The 19,141-nt window shown below is 38.9% G+C and overlaps 1 protein-coding gene across 1 annotated transcript in view; it reads left to right on the top strand.

Annotated features, from left to right (window-relative positions):
• Nucleotides 1–752: 752 nt before the first annotated feature.
• Nucleotides 753–19,141, top strand: part of arhgap10 (Rho GTPase activating protein 10) — a 51,393-nt gene continuing 33,004 nt past the window's right edge. The window contains exons 1-5 of the mRNA XM_005726959.1: nt 753–1,408; nt 16,201–16,296; nt 16,431–16,492; nt 17,979–18,050; nt 18,268–18,369. Coding sequence (XP_005727016.1) covers nt 1,255–1,408; nt 16,201–16,296; nt 16,431–16,492; nt 17,979–18,050; nt 18,268–18,369 — 486 coding nt within the window. The 5' untranslated portion in view covers nt 753–1,254. The remainder of the gene's footprint in view (nt 1,409–16,200; nt 16,297–16,430; nt 16,493–17,978; nt 18,051–18,267; nt 18,370–19,141) is intronic.

Consider the following 19,141-nt stretch of genomic DNA (forward strand, 5'->3'; position numbering starts at 1 on the left):
CTCACACTCATTAAGGGCATGGCTTTCGTATATTCATAATTTACAATAGCTCTTTTTTTTAAAGCCTTCCACGTCTCCTTCTGTCATCCACTTGCACATTTTCTTTTAAATTTTTTATTTTAAGTACGTTGGTACAAAAACACTTTACTCCCAGTCAAGCTGTTTCCTATGGCTGCCCCGAGAACATTTTCGTTTTGTTTGTAATGGGTTGCTAGTAATAAAGATCCTATAGATACAAACTGAAAGTGGGCCTTTGTTATATTTGTGCAGACACAACACCTTTTGATCCCTTGTGTTAGATGTCTTTTATAGGCTTGAATGACTCAGGTCACTCTTGAATGGATTAAAAAATATTTTCTGAAAATGGTCAGGTACAAGGACTGCAGTGAAAAAACTTGAAAAGCCTGCAGATCTATGGCATAAAACCAGCAAAAAAATAAATAAATCAATAAATAAGAGAAAATGTGTCCCCTTAGAATCAAACTATAAAGAAATTACAGTAAGGATGGCAATCCTTCAGTCCTCAGCCCACACAGGACCAGAGGGGAGCTTTGATTTTCCAAAGAAAAACCTGTAAAGTTAGCACCGCCTGATTCTCCAGCGCAAAACAACCTTTCAGCCACGTTATAGTATACTACTATTCCTTTCAGTTAAATAAAACCTGCAATTACCCCCATTGTTCCCACCACAAAACGAAAACAACGGTCATTGGGCACGCGAAGAAACGACGGCGGAAGTATCCTGACTAAGCTATCTGGCGCAAACCTCTGCTGGCAGAAGTTTGCAACACGCACGCAGATGTCAGTAGCGGAGTTTCTCAATCTGTCACTTTAGCTAGGTGGAGTACATTTGATGGAGGAAGGAAAAAATTGGACACAGCACACTCTGACTTTTTGACCACTGGTGTCAACCGACTTCCGATGAATGCTTCAGGCGATATCGTATCTTTATCACTTCTTAACCGTTACACTTGCTAGTCATTCTGGTTTTATTTGACAGCCGTGGAACTACACCCATGAGCCCTTGTCAGAAGTTACCATGCTAAACAACGTTAGCTGCTGCTGCTGCTACTTCTTCACGTAGCTATGCTTTCTCATCCCGACTCGAAGACTCCTAAAAAACGACCCGTCATTTAACAGAAGCGACTATTTATTTGCACGAATTGCAAACTGAACCTGGATTTGTTGTGCTTCTTTTTTTCCCGTGTGTGAGTTTTCCGTTGTTTGAAAACGAAGCTATCAATCTGTCACAGCAATGGGACTACACCCGCTGGAATTTAGTGAGTGCTATCTGGACAGCCCGAGCTTCAGGGACAAAATAAAGTCACACGAAGCAGAGCTGGACAAAACTAACAGGTTTATCAAAGAGCTGTACAAAGATGGGAAGAACCTCATCAATGCAACCAAGCGTAAGTTTGACGTTTTTAATATTCAAATGGTGCAAGAAAATCAGTGAGTCACAGAAAAATCGAGCACTCAGCACTGATTATGTTATGAGCGAGACTGTTGAGGTTAATTAAAGCTAGGTGTGAGGAATATAATGGACATGTAGAGGAAAAACGTTTTTAGATCTGGTCTGTCAGTTTGGCTCAATTTGTCAACACTTTGCAGTGCCGGGCTTCAGTGCAAATATTTCCTTAGACTTGGGGATGTGTACATGACTGAGAGTCCACTCCCTTCGCAGAGTGTAACGTTTGTGTTTTAATTCATCAAAGTTTGCTCCAGACATATCGCCCGTGTTTTAAAAATAATGCTAATTAAACAAACAGGGGAAAAAAAGATAAAAATTAGCGATGAGACGAATAAAGCTGAGAAATAAGCAAAGACACTCGGGGAAAGCACCTGAAATACAAGAGAAGTGAAAACCGAAAACCTAATAAGAAACCGCAGAGCTTGTAGCATCTCTGTTTATGAGGCACTCGTTAGTAGCTGAAGGGTTATTGTAAGACGAGATAATGTGGGGGAAACAAATGTAAGTTTTTGTTTTATTTTATGGGGAAAGTTTTGAGTCGGTGTGAACCAGTGCTCTGGATTTTTTTTAAATAACACCTTACACTATTTGTTCAGTCACACACCTCAGCTGGGTTAAAAATGATTACATTATCTCCTTGAACTCTAATCTCATGGGCTGGGCTTGTCTGTAGGTTGCCCTGTGCTTAACGCCAGGACTTAAACACTTATAAAACAGGCTGCTTTGCCTTGCTGGAAATGCCATGAATCATTTCTAGTTTCTGACTGTATCTGAAAATAATACCAATCCTATTTTAGTGAACTTTTTTATGCTGATGGGGGCTAAAATTTACCCTCAGGCTTGCTTTATTGTCTGTGTCTGTGCTGCTGGTTAGTGTCAGGTATGACTTTTTTCATGCTGACTACACAGCGCACAAGCACTGCATGAGCAGACTTTGAGGCAAAGGGTTAATATTGTAAAGTATTAGCGTGTCACAAACATAAGATTATAAGTATATGAGTTTGGTTTAGTGTTTCCTACAGCAACAAAATATTTTGACTGATTTTCAAAACTGGCTCTCTGATTTTGAGCTTGATGTTTCTATTTATATCCTAAGCTTTTTTTATTGGAAGGTCAGGGTGTGTGGTATGTGAGATACTTAAGTTTTCTTGCATGTACATGAAAACTGTACTCTTGATGCAAACAGCTTGTGGCGTTAAAGTTATCTTTGCATCTCGTCTTGAGATTCAGTCTTAGCCACACTCTAGCTTACAAAAAAGCCTTTGGCGCTTAAAATATTTTAACCTTTTATGTATTTTTAAATGCGTATGGATTGTCTTTTTATTTTAATTACGTTGCTTTAACATAAAGTTGAGGTGGTGCATTTTTTTAAAAATCTTTTCTTTTGGTTACAAAGGAGCATATTAACTGGTTGTTATGTGGTGTGTGCTTGTTTGTTCATTAGGTCACTTAAATGTGCTTTAATTAGAAAAAATATGTGTGACTCAAAAATATGTATCACATCAAGTTGTTCATGTTGTAGATGTGTATTCTACATGGACTTAAAATCTGCAGTTCATAATTTCCCTTTCTTTTCCCCCAGAAATTTAAAAAAAACTTGTAGATTTACATGCAACAAAACAATTTTCATTTCTTTTTAGTTTTTAAATTTTTTTAACTTGAATTGTTTGTGGTTTAGTAATGATCCAAATACGTAAATAGGAACTTTTAGCAAGCTATTAAATGCATACAGAAAAGTCACCATATTTTGCTTTCTGACTGGGCGGGCCGCGCCCTAAGCCATGTGTGGCTGCATTGAGCGTGAGTTTTTCCCCTCACAACTGAGAGGTTTGCTGGACAAGGGCTCCGCGCACAATAGTGCATTATTTGCACTTTATGTATCAGAAACTATTCAATAAATTACATTTTTGGACACAGTTTTGAGAAATATTTGCAGATAGTAAAGTTTCATGTTGGAAAGTCCATTTTTAAAAATGTTTTTCTTGATTGTGTTATTACTTGGCTGCTTTTTTGTGCACAGCTGGGATTGTCGGCCTGTTTCTTTGCCTTTTTGAATGTTTCCATGGGCTCATTGGAGCTCTTTGCTACTCTGACCCCCCTCATCATAGTGACTCCCTTGACACTTAAACTTTAAAACTTAACAGATAAACTTAAATTCTTTCAATCTGAGTAAAGATCTTAGGAGGATAGTTGTGTACCCTCTAAAAGGACATTTTGGTTAAAGTTGTCTAAACATGTTTCATCTATACAACTGTCACATTGATTGAACATGAGGAAACTGTCCTTATGTTATGTACGTTTAATAATGCCTGCTGTAATTTTTGTGACTTTCTCATGCCTTAGGCCAGAGTTATGGTAAACTGTGGACATGTACACGGACCCCTCAGCTAGGATTTTTACAATGCTACTTTTCAATCCTCTTGGAAAATGGGTCCATAGCTGGTGTCATTACAGTTGAGGGTGTGCAGATATCAATACAGTCACATATGCCTCAGACCTTTGCAGATGCTCAAGGTGAAATGTTGGTAGTATTATTATTTTACTTGCACCAACAAAAAATTTGAATAGCCTCCGCAGTGTTGTGGTGACTCACTGGCAGTTGATGTGATGTTGGTGCACTGCTGTGTTGGTATAAACTGGCACAGTGACATAGTGTCTAGTTTCAGTATGGCATGTGGTATCTTGTATTTAGCATCGTATTTGACTGTAGTTTTTTTGCTTTGATTTAAAGTAGAGTCAGGATGGTAGCATATCACTGCTTTCACTAAGTCTGTGTTGGTGTTTTTAGAAAATGACAAGAAATAGGAAACCCTGGTCATGCTCTCCCAATGGGACTATTGCAAAATCTGTTTCAGGAAGGAAGTGATGGTTATGTTCTGACATTAATGAAGTTTGCTCAGCCTAATTCACTTGGCCTGTGCTGAAGCCTTTAATGGAAACTATTTTGTCAACAAAACTGTTTTTGGTGTATTTTTATCATTCTAATCAGGAGCCATTTACACTATTTGGTAGTGGCAGCAATAGAGCAATTTAAACATTATAGAGCTACTGCAGCAGATTGTTAGACATGGCTTGATTGCTTTAGATGTTATCTAGACTTAAAGCAGAACTTTTTGATTTCTATTTCTATTTTAGGCTGTTCTTTGTGCTGTGCTGAAGGTTAATTTAAAACAAAGCTAGTCTGTCCAGGGTGGAGTAGGATTTCTTCTATTGGTGAACAACAGATGATCAAATTAAGCGTCATCAATTTCAATAATTTATCATTGCCTCAAGTTTGATGGTTGTAGTTCTTTTTTTCTTTTTTGTCTTAAGCAAAAGAATATTTTTGTTGTTAGGATAAAAAAACCAACAACAAGCGCCTGTTTTTATGCGTTGTCGTTAGCAACAGCGACGGTAAAACCATTGCGTGTCCGCTTGTTTATTTTCCACATAAACCTTTCACAATAAAGCTGAAGATCCTGTAGAGACTTTTCAAAATAAACTGAATCACGTGAAAGAGTATGCAGAGTGTTTACGGATGAGAAGCAAAAAAGACCGTCAGGTGCTAAAAAATAAACCTTAGACTCAAACGTTAGAACAGGCTTTTCCCCGCAGCACGCCGTGTAATAAATACTCACAAAGAAAACAGCGGCCGTTACAACTTGTGTCTAAAAATGTATAGTTTCATGCATCGGTTAAAACACTCGACTCCATGTACACGATGCCCAGCTGGAAACACTTCCCGCAAGTCGAGCTGCCCGAGATTCACAGAATTTACAGAAAATGTTCAAGTTTTGTGATTTATATCATTATCGGGACGATAGATGTCTTATATCTTATATCGGGATATGAGATTTTGGTCATATCACACAGCCCTACTCTGCAGCATGTTAAAGTTCATGGCAATACAATTAGGAAAAACATGAACACATTTGGCTTGTTTGGGAGAGTTGGCTGGAGAAAGTGTTTTCTTAGATTTGCAAAGAGGCATCTGAACAAACCCTAAGACTTCTGGAACAATGTCCGTTAGACAGATGAGACCTAAGTAGAAATGTTTGGCCGTAAGATACAACACAATGTTTGATGGAAACCAAGCACACCATGTCAGTACAAACACCTCATACCAACTGTCAAGCACGGTGGTGGAGGGGTATTGATTTGGGCCTGGGCACCTTGCAGTCACTGAGTTGACTACAAACTCCTCTGTATACCAAAGTATTGCAGAATGAAATGAGGCCATCTGTATGACAGCTAAAGATTGGTCCAAATTTAGCTGTCAAACAGATGGCCTCATTTCATTTCAAGGTTGATTCAAATTGGGTTATGCCAAGCACAACGGTTAATCTGCAACAGAATGGCTGAAAAAGAATAAAATCAGATTGTTGCAATGGCCAAGTCCTACACCTGAACTTGAATGAAATGGTGTGGTGGGACATTAAGAGAGATGTGCATTTACAAATGTCCACAAACCTTAATGTGCACAGTCTTAAAAGTCTATCTTACAATGATGTAAGAGACTGATGGCCATACAGAAAATGGTTACTTCAAGATATTGTTGCCAAGGATGGTTGTACAAGCTAAACTCATAACATTTAGAATAGAATAGAATTCAACTTTATTGTCATTGCACATGCACAGGGCAACGAAATGCAGTTTGCATCCATCCAGAAGTGCTTTAGCCATGATATAGATATATTACAATTTAATGAGTTTTAAGTAAACCTCACAATTCATATAGTCCTTTCAGGTTTCTGTCAAACTGTAAGTATGTGTCTGTTTAGTATAACTGAAAAAATTAATTAAATTATTGCAATTAATTGTAATTTAATGGGTTGTTATTGTAATGTCAGAACTGTCAGCTCAATAACTGAAGTTAGTAGAGTTTGGTGGCCTAAAATGGATTGGAAGCTCTACAGATAATTTTCTACAAATATTCTGATTCTTAAAATAGAATAATAGATTTAAAGTCTGTCGCGCTGCTCTAAACTTTTGATCCTGTTCATAGCTGGCATAGCTATTTCTTGGGTGATTTGATCAAAGTACATCAGTTTTCAGTGGGCAGTAGAAAAGTCTTTAGATGTTTTCAAAGTGACAAAATCTGCCTTTTACCGCTCCTGATTTGTTTGCAGAGGTCCTTCATGGATCTACATGCCAGTTGATTAGGCGGTCCTTCAGTGTAGTCCAGTACACAGGAAACAAAACGGCTATGGTTGAATGCATCCTAAGTGTCTTTACATCTGTACTATGAAGCTGTCCACTTATTGCAAGACCACCCAAGTTAATGCTGGGTGTGAACAGGGCCTTTCTCTAAGCACAGGGGTATTACTAAGTTTATAGTATTTTGGGCTATACCTAAAGTTTAAGTAAGGTACAGCGTTGTTAATGTACATTCGTAGGGTGGAGCTCAATCACAGTCTAGCTCTGTTTAGGTGGATACACTCTGATAATAGGGTTACAGTCTCATGAGACACTGTGTTTGGTTAGTCTTTTTAGAGAGAATCCTACAAACAATCAGAAGTTTTCTTCTGAGTATGCTTTTTGTAGTTTGCAACTTTGAAGTTAAAAGGGTCACATATCTAGATGCAAGATTGTGTGCTTTTTCTTGATGCGTAGACATGATTTGAGGCCGCTAAGCTGTTTAATCTGCAGGCCACTATCCGCTTCACAATAAGCTGCAACACTCGACAGTATTGTACAGATGTGTTATTTAGAGGTCTGCAGTGAACACTAACATATTTAATCTTGAATGCAATTTAGGTATAGATTTTTTTTAGTTTCATGATAATTCTTTTTTCCTTTAGTGTTGCCCTCAGAAGGCTCAGTTGTTTGGGCAGTTCAAAGCACAGTTGTTGTTCTAGAAATCCATTCAGTTCTCAGCCTTTCAGTAACTCCCTTGGCTGCTACAGCTGGGAGGATGTGCCAGTATGGAAAGTCCTTGGTTCTGGGAGGAAACTTTGAAGCGGGGCCTTGGGCCAGAGAGGCATGACATGGAAGTGCCCATTAGAGGAGCAGCATGCAGATGTGCTTCTGTTTCAGAGGGTTTCCTCCACAGGAACTGTGTCCTGTCTGTACCCTCTCAGCTACACGTCACTGTTGTCTTTAGTAAACCTCCTTTGCTCCCCCAGGAAGTTTTGAGTTCTCAGTTTCTGAAGATCTTGTTATTTGGGCAGGCTTGTCACTGCTCACTTCTCCACTGCCCCTTGCAAATTGTGTTTTCGTGTTGTAATAATCTGGAAAACTGAAGTTAGACAAAGTTGCAGCAAGATCAGGCCTGTCTCTTCCACAGCTGGACTTGCTCAGGTAAATTGACCAAACAGTTCAGAAAAACAATTCCATAAGTGTAATTTTTTTGTAGTTTCACTTTTGGTTCCACATTGAAAGCCCAGTGATGTGAAGGTCTCTTTCTGTCTGGCAGACAGGTTTAAGAGTAGCCTGCCATAGTGTGCTTTGGCTCACTGCTCGTCTCTGTAATCACATTACTGATTCTGCCAAAGAGCCACATCACAATCTTTCATTAAAATCGCATTAGCACAAGACGTGAAGTCATGTGGGAGGAACGCTCCTTATCTCTCTCTCTCTCCAAGGAAGAGGTCTACTATAAAAGTATATTACATTGCAGTGTTTCAAGGGCTCCTTTTTTGGTGAGGACACCTTTCACTGCATAATGAAAGAAAAGCATTTTTGGTGTCTGAGGAGGGAAGAATACCTCAGACACTGAAATATTGTGATCAGCCTCTTGGCTGTTACTGACAGCGTAGCCTCACACAGCACACTTGTTTTGAGGTTCAGGGATACGTAAATGAAGTAATGCATGCTTTCTGGTCAGGGAGCTGCGGGAGGGGTCGGGTGAGCTGGCTCTGGGGAGGGCAAAGGTGGAAGGCAAGTAGAGCTGGGATACAGCCTGGAAAAGATGGGAGAGTGGAACAGGAAAGACTGTGGAAAGGCGCGGCATGTAAACACTGTGGGCTTGCATTAGGCAACTCCTGACCCAAGTGGCACATCTGGTGAGACTATAGAAATCATAACAAGCAACTTTCCAACAGATGCCAATAAATACACTGTGGACTTCTTCTGCAACTGACCTTTGACATGGACTTACATTTTATAGTCTGTTATGGAGAAAACCTTAGCTACTGCAGTCCCAACATGCATGTTAAACGTTCTGCTTTAAAACCCTCAGCAAGTTAAAAAGGATTTGGGCTAACTGTTGTTGGTTATCAGTGATGTTAATCTGTAAAGCCCAGTGTAACAGAAAACATGAGGCCATTTTTTTATAAAGAGCACTGGTGAGCGTGCAACCAGTAACTCTACAATCAGTTTCATTAATATTCAACTTGTAAGTGCCAGTATTTTCCAATGGATAGGTTGCTCTGAACAGTTTAATAATATATGTTACAACACAGTGCTTTAAGCAATCAGGCTCCATTAACGAAGCTGTTTGCACTGTAACAACAGACCATTTTGTAGATTAATCAAATATCTTGACAGTACAATGACTCCAAGTTGTTGTTTTTTTCCTGGTGTTAGATTCATTATTGTCATTGACTTTATTTTTTTGCTTTTGTTCTTGTGAATGCCAGTTCTTAAAGCACCTGATATTAATACAGTGTTTGAGAAATTAAATGGATTAATCAGTGATTTTTGGTGAAGGACCAGGCAGTTAGGGAACTTAATATTACTATTGTCCATCAGACCTTTGTCTGAAGTGAGTTTTACAGCACAGTACAACATCGAAGTTATCAAATATATTTAAAATAAAGCTCCCTTTATTGCCGAACTAACAGGAGATCAGCAATGTGTGATTTTGGTGATACTTCACTGTGTAAATTGTATATATTTTTGTAGTATTGGACTTTTTCTGGCGTTTTCCAGTGTTTCACTTTTTACTCTGTCCCAACAAAGTTGATGCACAGCTGGCTCTATAGAGATGAGTGCTTTGTGGCCCAGCTTCCAACTTGTTCACAGTTGGAAGGAGGGTTTTTTTTGGGTTTTTTTAACAACACTTTAGTCATGCTCAAATCAATGGTCCTTATATTTTTCCTCAGACCTTCCTCAGAGGCAAGAATAAACATTATTTATTGTCTTGTGTCTTTAAAGTCTTGCTGTTTACTATATCTTTGGTGGAATGGCAAGCCTAAAGTTAAAGTGATGAGCTAATGCATACAGCATCTAAATGTTCTGCTTGCACAGTAAGCACACACCCTTGAATAAGGTTGTGGGTTGCCAGGTTGCGCTGACAGATGTGTTGAAATTTTATTTAGTATGTGGGTTGTGTACATACACTGTTTCATAGACTGTGTGGTAAGTTGGGTAACATGTATTTCAATTATTAATTATAAAGCTTGAGGGACATGCAGATTACATATGTTTCCTGGGAGAAGTGGCAATAGGGTTGATTGGCAGTTATGCATAGTACTTATCACAAGTCTAGCCACACAGCAGCCATCTAGGTAATGCTTAAGCATCATTTTGGGCTGACAATTCAAGACACTAGAAACATGAATAGAGAGAAAGTCAAAACTCTGATTCAGTGAGACTGAGGCATAAAAACTGTATGTGTAGACTCAACAGTCAAATCTGATTAAATTTTTATTTTTTTTTAGGTATGAACTTAAAAAAGATTTTTTTAAGTATGCAAGAGCAGCATTTCAAAGCATTACTCCATCATTTATGCTTTAATCCAGAGCACCAAGTCAAGCAAGGTCTCTGGTTTATCCCATCAGAGCACTAAACAAATGCCATGCAGTGCAACAACATTCTACACGATGTGCAACAGCACAATGGGCTTATGTTTTTTTTAGTTCGGCTGATATAAAGCAGATGATTGGCTTTTTAGTGGGTGTTACAGGACAACCACCATCTCTGGCTTTAAAATATTTTTTCCAGAGGTTTCTATTAAAGATTCTTCACTCATTTTGCTCTTTCTTTCTTTCTTTCTTTCTTTTTCTTTTTTTAAGTAGTCTTGCCCTTTGATCGGTGACACTCTACAATAACCAGAGTCCTTTAATTCACTACCCTTCACATTTTGTTTGTCTTTTCTTCCTGAATGGGCATGCCAGTGCTAATGTCACATAGCTGGCCACTTATTTTCCTTTGCTTTCCGCTTATAGAACAGCGTAGCCTGTGATATCAGATACAAGTAAGGTGGGGTCTGTATGACTCACACTGTAAATCCAGAAGAGTAGGGTCTCTGGTGTTCTGCGGAGAAACTAGCCAAGTTTGACAGTTCCCAGGTTTGCTCTGAAATGCCTTGCTTTAAAAGGCAAAAAGCAGACGAAGCTTTTGCCTTGGACTCTTGCATGCCCTAGTGTGTGTGGTATGTGATAGTTGCTGTCCTGAAGGAAAGAAATATCGTTTCAATCTCTTCTGCAGCCCTCTCATCTGACACGTTGTTTATCACTGGAATGATTGTATCCAATTAATCTATGCTGTTGAAACTGTACAGGAAAACAATGCCGGGGTGTTTTTTTTTTTTTTTGTTTTGTTTTTTTGTGGGGCTGCTTTTTCCCCTTATTTGAGTGTTGCCTGGTGTTGATTATTGCTGGAGCTTCATGTAACTGAATAACATTCATTCTTTGTGTTTTATGTAATGAAGTCCACAGCTTGGCCTGAACTGTCCACCCTGAAGTGTGTTAAACATGCTTGCAGCCTATGTAATCAGATTGCAGATGGGTGCGACCTGCACTGCACATGTGGCTCTAATAAAAACCATGCAAATCTGTCCGTTGACATCAGTGTTCTGGAGTGCATATTAATTATCCACAGTGTTGTTAGCCCTGTATTACCTTTTTTTTTAAATACACAAAAGATGTTTCATATCCTAATAAAGTAAAATACAAAAGACCTGTGTCTTTTCCCCCCCATGATCTTTCTCTAACAGTACAAAAACAGGCTACAACCCAAAACATCTGGAACTCTGTAATTTCACCTTGTAAATAGTACAACAAGAAGATATTGAATTTCTAAAAAAGTTGTGGGCATAAAAAGTTGCAAACAGCTTTTGGTCTGTTTTTAGGCTAAATGTAACTTTCAAGAACAGAAAGTCTTTGTAATTTTTTTTTTAAAATTACTGCACCATGTTTTTGTTTGTATTTTATACATCATTAGTTTTATAATTATGAATCATCCCAACTCTGTTGGAAACTTATTGTGTAAGTTGTTTAAATCTGGAAAAGCAGAGAAGCGAGTGCCTCACTGAGAACTGAATCCCTGAGGCAACTTAAACACTGCACAAAAAAAACTCTGTAGAAAACCTGTGTATTACAGCATGCACATTACACTCTGCAGTATAACAGTAATTGCTTGAATGGCATTGATTTTTAGTGACATGTGATTCTGACCTTACGTCAGGTACAATGTAGTGTGTTGAGGCTTTAAGGTGTGGCAGTGTTCAGTGTAATGTTGTCACAACATCTTTTTACTGTGTCATTCAGGAGTTGAACTTTCCACTCTACATTTATACGTTTCTGAATAAGTTGAGACCTGCAGGTGACCAAGGACTCCATAAAGGTCACTCATTACCTATCAAGTAAATACCTTAATGAAAGGTTGGTAATGAGCTATGCTTTTAAAACCTTACATTCTAATACTACCACTAAAGATGACAGCATATAACACTGACCAACACAAACTTTGTAAGTTTAAAATATGGGGGGAAAAGTTATGTCGAACATTGATAACAAACAAGCAATGCCAAAAGCAACAGAGGGGAGTGAGCAATAAAAAGCACAATTTTGGGAATGAAAAGAAGCAATGCACTCCAATAAAACTGCTTTTCTATAAAAGGTTTTGCGCAAGGATTTAATTGACAATACTTGTTTTCCTTGTGTTCCTTCAGCACGGCTGCTTCAAAGCACAGAGACTCATATTGCAAACATTTTGTTGTTGAAGTCATCAAATGGGGATAAATGCATTGGGACGGGGATTATCTTTTAAAGGGTTTCCATGCTGATAAAACTGTTTTCTGGTAACGGCTCCATTCAAAAAAGGTAACTTAAAGACATTAGAAAACGGAGGAAACACCCATCCACTTAGGTGTGATTTAGATGCCTTGTAACCCTACGATGCAGCCTTCGACCAAGTTGCATCAACTTGATGTTGCAGAAGTAAAACAGTGTGTGGTCTGTCTGTGGTGAGGGACTGCTTCATTCTGGTTAAACAGTTTAGAAATTACAATAATTAAGTAATAGTAAGTGTATCTCATTATTAAGAAGTTTCAATAAATCTGGGAAATCTCACAGCTATATCAGCATTTAGATTTACTGTTACACATTAATATGAGAACCTTTTCACAAAAAAATGAGGCAGAAAAGATGCTTGTAACTAAGAATCTGTGAACAGTTTCTGCTTTCAGTACTTTCAGGACTGTCTGCAGAGTACGTGACCATGGTGCAGTATCAATTGGTATCCTCACTCCAAGTTGCTCACTAGTTAGCTAAACTTTCCAGAAATGTATTTCATGTTGAGCCCATCTTCCAACCATCTGCAAAAAGTTAAAACTCCACCATGTGAAATCAAAATCTTTACACGAAAGATCTGGAAACCTCGTCTGGGCCTTGTAATGATGTATATGAAATTATTTTTTACATCTATATATGCTGCAGTTCAGAAGATGCCGTTTTCACCGAAGGCCTTGCTGATTTCAGCACGCCAACGACAAACCACATTTAGCATGTACAGCATTACAGTGAAGGACTCCTCAATAGCATTTGGGGGAAATTTCTGACTAATTGGTTACGCAGCTGAATCTCACTGTCCCTCTCGTGGACTGACTAAACAGCAGTGCCAGGTCTTCACATCAGAAGATATTGCGTAAGGTTTGCAAGAGGCCAGATCCAAAGAGAAGCATTGGATGTTATGCAGTACTGTGTATTACTCAATAAATTATCTATTATCAAAGTGGGTAGCAAATATGTCCTGCCTCTGTTGCTTGTAGTCATTCCATGTTCTGCCAATTAAGGATGAGAGCAGGCTGACCAGAGTCACCTTTTATGGACTTGCGCACCCTGAGCTGAATTCTTGCTGTCGGTGTGGTTTAGATTCCTGCTAGATTTACGGTCCCTTCAAAAAAAAAAAAAAAAAAAATTCCAACCTATAGCTTAGATGTGTTTGCTTCCAAAATAATGACCTGGTAGGCTTATATTTGCTATACCTTTATTTTGAAAATAATACCCTTTTAACCCATATTTAGAGCACTCACACATCATTCACCAGGATGTGTTTCCTTCAGGTAGAAGTCACCTCTGAGACAGAATGAAGTTTTCATTATAGTACAAGCACATTAGGAAAATGAGCTGCACGTGTATTTGGTGTGATTCAAGCAAGTTTATGACATCATTTGTCTTCTATGAATATTTGCCTAATAAAGTCTTACAGAAACTTGAGTGATTCTTTCCTGACAATAATAAGGCATCCCGAGCACACCTCCCTCTCGTTTCTTCTGGCTTTATAAAATAAAAGACTACAACCTTTAAAGAGGAGTCAGTCTTTGATACTCCACCGCTGTTCTGTGTTTGCATCCCTTAATGAAACTTGTGCAGTGTCCTATTTATATATACAGAAAAGGATGACTAAGGCTACGTTCACACTGCAGGTCTTAATGCTCAATTCCGATTTTTTGATCAAATCCGATTTTTTTTTTTTGTCTGCTTGTTCACACTACAAATAAAATGCGACAGCAAAGGCGCTCTAGTGTGAACCCTCAAAGCGGCCCGCATGCGCAAAAGAAGACATCACACACAACGCGCTCTGTTTAGACCCAGAGCAAACAATATTGTTTGACTGATGGCCCTTAATATAAAGACTTCGGACTTTACGTTTCCCAATTTTTGCTTTAAGTTATTATGTTATTTACATAATAATGTAGATAACCTAATAATTATCCTTATTGCTGTTTTAGAGGAGTGGTGCTTCAAAGGATAGTTGCAGATTTCTGTCAGAATCTGTACAAATAACATGCTCACGTTTCTCCAACGTTGTCTTCCCAACGGTTTCACTAACATCTACACTGGATGGCCAGGAAGCGTACGCGATGTCTTCTCCGGAGCTGATAATTGGCGTCTGTCTTGTGTCAGTGACGCAAAAGACGGATTTAATACGACTTGACCATTCAAGCAGCAGTCGCTTTTTAAAACATCAGATATGTATCGGATTCAGTACCACATATGAAAGTGACCCAGATCGGATTTGAAAATATCGGATGTCATACCATGATCGGATATGGGTCGCATAGGGTCAAAAAAATTGGATTTGATGCGCTTTCGCCTGCAGTGTGAACGTAGCCTAAAGCTCACTTCAATCTTCACGGTGTGACGTTATTCTGTTCTGTGTCTTGCAGTTGTTCAGGGGTCAGGCAATGATCTGTCATTTGCCACAAACAAGTCATGAATCCTTGTGTTTTATTTATTTTTGTTATAGTATTTTTGCTAAAGAGGAATAAAGTGATTGTGCAAGTTCTGCTTGTATGCATTTTAGATGCTTCACTTTCTGTTTATACTTTTCTCTTACATCAACAATGATCTCACTCACAAGAAAATAAAGCATTTCCTCTAAATGCTATATGAAAAACTACTTAGAGCAAAAACAATACTATAATAAGAAGCTGCCCCATTGTCTGGAAGATCCTTTAAACTTCCCCTAGTTCCACGTCAACTGGCCAGAGGACCCAAACCACAGGTGTTTTGGTTTTAATGTGCCTCGTGTGCTTTGGGACGGTACAGATTTAACACCTTTAGAGTGTAGAGTGACCAGCAGTGGGTTTCAGATAAACAAAACGAATAAAGTCGAGGTTGAAAGTGTTAACCTTTTAATAGCTGAGCCACAAGCAAGCCAGGAATCCAAATAACAGTATGAAAGACTTTTTTTTTTTCTTTCTTTTTTTTTTAGTTATCTGCATTGCTTAAGTTTGGTGTTGATTGAGGAATGCTTCATGATGTTTTTAGGGTATGTTGGGGCAGATTACTATCCATCCGTCCTTCCATCCATATTGGAACCCATCCCAGCTGTCTTAGGGTGAGAAGCAAGTTACACCCTGGAACAGTTGCCAGTCCATTGCAGTGCTAACACAGGAAGAAAGACAGCCATTCATGCTGACATTCACACCTCTGGCCAATTTTGCATCCTTTGCACTCACTGTGATGCAGTAGTGTTAACTGCTGTGCTGTCCTGTTGTATGTGTGATGATTTTAAGTTTCCAGTAATCTAGTCACCTGCCTTTAGTCAGGCAGTAAAAAGCATTGCCAAAGTGCTGTAGAAACCAAACATTTTATTTTATTTTCCAAGTTTTGGGGTTCATGTAATGTTATTATTTAGGAAAGGAAAATATAATACTGCATTGCATTTGCATTTGGGAAATCGATATTGTAATTTGTGTATATTAATTTAGATGTTTTGGCTTCACAGCTGTCTAGCTTTTAAGCATCACATTGTTAGCATCAAAGCATTTACTCGTGTATTGTGTGACTTGCTAAATATAGTTTGCCCTGTTTTGTGGCAAATGTGAAGCAGTGGTACCTGCACTGCTGGTGCACGAGGGTTTGATGTGCAACAGGATGTAGACAGACAGGATGTTTGCACTGTGGTTAACAGCTAAGTGCAGCAGACCTACTTTTCAAGACTATCTTTATTATGTCACTTTTCCACAGGTGGTGCCCAGGATGACACACAGTTGTAGTGTGTTATGATTTATATTGTAAAATCCCTTTTTAATACAATGAGGCTGATGTTTACTATGTTTTTGACATTTCCTTGTAGAGCTTGGGATGGCACAGCGCAAGTTCGCCCAGTGCCTGGGAGAGTTTCAGTTTGAGTACATTGGCGATGCAAAGACCGATGATGAGAAATGTATCGGTAAGTGTGGGCTAACCACCTCATATTGAAGGCGCTAACCATATGTTTTTTGCCAACACGTGCTGTTAGACGAGTGCAACTGATAATTCTAATATCTTTAACCCTGTATGTGTTATTTTTTGTTTTTTCTTCAGATGAGTCTTTGCAAGAGTTCTCAGCATTCCTCAAAAACCTTGAAGACCAAAGAGAGCTGATGGTGAGAGTGTGACCAGTTAGAACCTAATTGAAAGCCCGCTGTACCTTTTGTGTGTGTGTGTGTGTCTAGTGCTCATAATGTAGGATACTTGTAGCATATTCTCCAGCTGTTGTTGCAATATTGTTAGCGTTTGCACATATCCTCCCCTTCTGGCTGTCTAAGGGTCACTGTCACATGCCCTGCCTGGGCGTGGCTACAGAGAGAGCAAGAGTCCATAACTACATTACGCACAACACTCATCACACACCCAAACTTTAAGTACCGAGCCAGATCAAATAAAGCGCTACCACCAACAAGATCCACAACAATGCAAGTGTTTATGACCGTATATTGCCATAAAGCTATTCTGCCACAGGTAGCAATATTATAGCTGCCAGTATAACCACAAAAATCCCAAATAGTGAATTGATACACTTGTCAGTGCTACTCGTTTGAAGCATTCTTACAATGCAGATGCAGACTTTCCAGCCATCTTCTTGTAATGCCTGTCTGGGGTTAGGGAGTGAACCCATCATCAGTAGCTTGCGGAGATGCCTATTACAGCATCATGCTCAGACCGTAAGCACAGACTTAGCGCAGGAATCCTCAGGGTAAAGTGCGATGACATCACCATGCAGCATAAGGAAAAGTACTATGGCCAAACAAGTACAGACATGCTTTGTTCTCAGCACAGAAGAAACTCTGGAGTAAAGACGTTACGTACAGTAACTTTAATAATGCACTACTGGAAGACAAAAGGTTTTTTTTAGTAATTAGTAGTGTTTAGAGGTAAAAAACGAAACATTGAGCCGCTCAAATGTTGGCATATTATCAACTTTTAAGAAGCCACAATGGAGCTTCAGCTTTAAATCTCCACAAAGATTCTATTGATACTGTTTATATAAAGTTACAGCCATCTTGGCTGAGAATGATTGCAGTACAGTTTTTTTTTTTTTAATACTTATTTATGTTTTGGGTTGGGGTTTTTTGGGGGAGGATTGGCAGAGGATGAGCTGGGAATGAAGTCTCAATGTTTACACTTACAGTTCAATGTGATCTTGACTCACTTTGAGCAGAGAAGCTGCCGAGTGTGGCCTTATACTTTGTCTGTTTACCTTGCTGGCATGCTAATAGACAACAACTGGTGCAAAGCCAAATATGCTCCAGGTGGTAGTCCACAGTTTTTTCATGTGGCAGTTCAAGTATGTAAATATGGGCCAGATAATGTGTCACCAAGGAAGGACAGTAACGGATAAAAATTGCACATGTTCTTGTCATTGTTTTGCAATGTGCAAATGTCTGAAAAGCATGGCAGCATTATTAAAATGAAAGGATGGATTATGCAACATGGTACAAGTGGCAAGAGTAGTGGCAAGTAACTACAGAGAGCCGTTCGTTCGTTAAGACTGGAAAGTTTTGAATGTCGTGAGTAAGTAAGTAAGTAAAAGTTTTATTAATGAAGCATGTCACTGAAATGAGCACTAATGAAGGCATTTATTCTCCGTAGATGAGGAACATCACAGAAACCTTAATGAAACCTCTGGAGAAGTTCAGGAAAGAGCAGCTTGGTGCATTAAGGGTAAGGGCCTCTCATTCCAAAATCTATTTCCCTTAAACAGTCTGGTTTTTGTAGGCTTGATGCCCTTAATAACTATAAAAAATGCATTTGTAGTTTCTGTAGTTAATGTTTAATGGATTTTACTACACATACAGCTTCTTACTTTAATTCCCAAAAATAAGGAAGTATTTCTTCTCCTTTAATTTTACTGCTTTTTCCCCCCCTGTATTTTGTTAAGGCGGAAAGAAAGAGATATGAAAAGGAAACAGAGAAATACTACAGTTCTTTGGAAAAGCTTCTAAATATGTCATCAAAGAAGAAAGAGCCGCAACTGCAAGAGGTATCTTTATCATTGCCTGACCGCTCTGTGTGACGTACATGATATGAATTTATTATGACAGTAAGATTATTCAAGCAGATGTTTTGTTTAGTGTCTGAATTCCGGTTCTGGCTTTATCGTTCGGTGCCATGAGGCTGCAAAACCTGGTCGACTGCTTTGGGTTTCCACTGGCATGCCTTGCAGCAATAGTTTTCCTGGCTTGTTTGAAAAGGAAATGTGTGCTCTTTTGTACCGCACCTCTGAGGTTGACCGTGGCTGCTGCAGTTTGTGGATCAATCCCCGCTGCACTACCACAAGCTGACATTTTTTGAGTTACGACGAACTGAGCCACCTTTTACAAAACAATGTTTTTTTGTGTTTTGTGATGAAACCCTGTAAAGCTTGCCTGTACGTTAGATCCACCAACCAGGGGGTGGTTAGAACTGTTAACATCACGACTGCGGGGTTTTGTATTCTTTGGGACTCTTATAAGACAAGAGTCTGTGGCACCAATACTGATTTTTAGCAGACTTGTATAAATAGACCCCATATTTCATTCCTTGCTACAAGGGTCATGAACTCCATCAGCTGTTAGGACAACTCAGTGAACAGTTTATACTAAATATAAACCTGGTGTGTGAACTACAAGTGAGAACTTTGGTATCTGTAGTAATCAGAGCTGGATGTTTACTTGACAATATTGAAACAAACTTGCTGTAGTGTGAAAATATGCATACTCTATGGCACTTAAAATGTATTTCTAGTATTCAAGCCTTGCTGCTTTGTAGTTCCT

The sequence above is a fragment of the Pundamilia nyererei genome, unplaced genomic scaffold (assembly GCF_000239375.1).
Source record: "Pundamilia nyererei isolate P.nyererei 1_Seehausen unplaced genomic scaffold, PunNye1.0 scaffold00022, whole genome shotgun sequence".
Lineage (NCBI taxonomy): Eukaryota > Metazoa > Chordata > Actinopteri > Cichliformes > Cichlidae > Pundamilia > Pundamilia nyererei.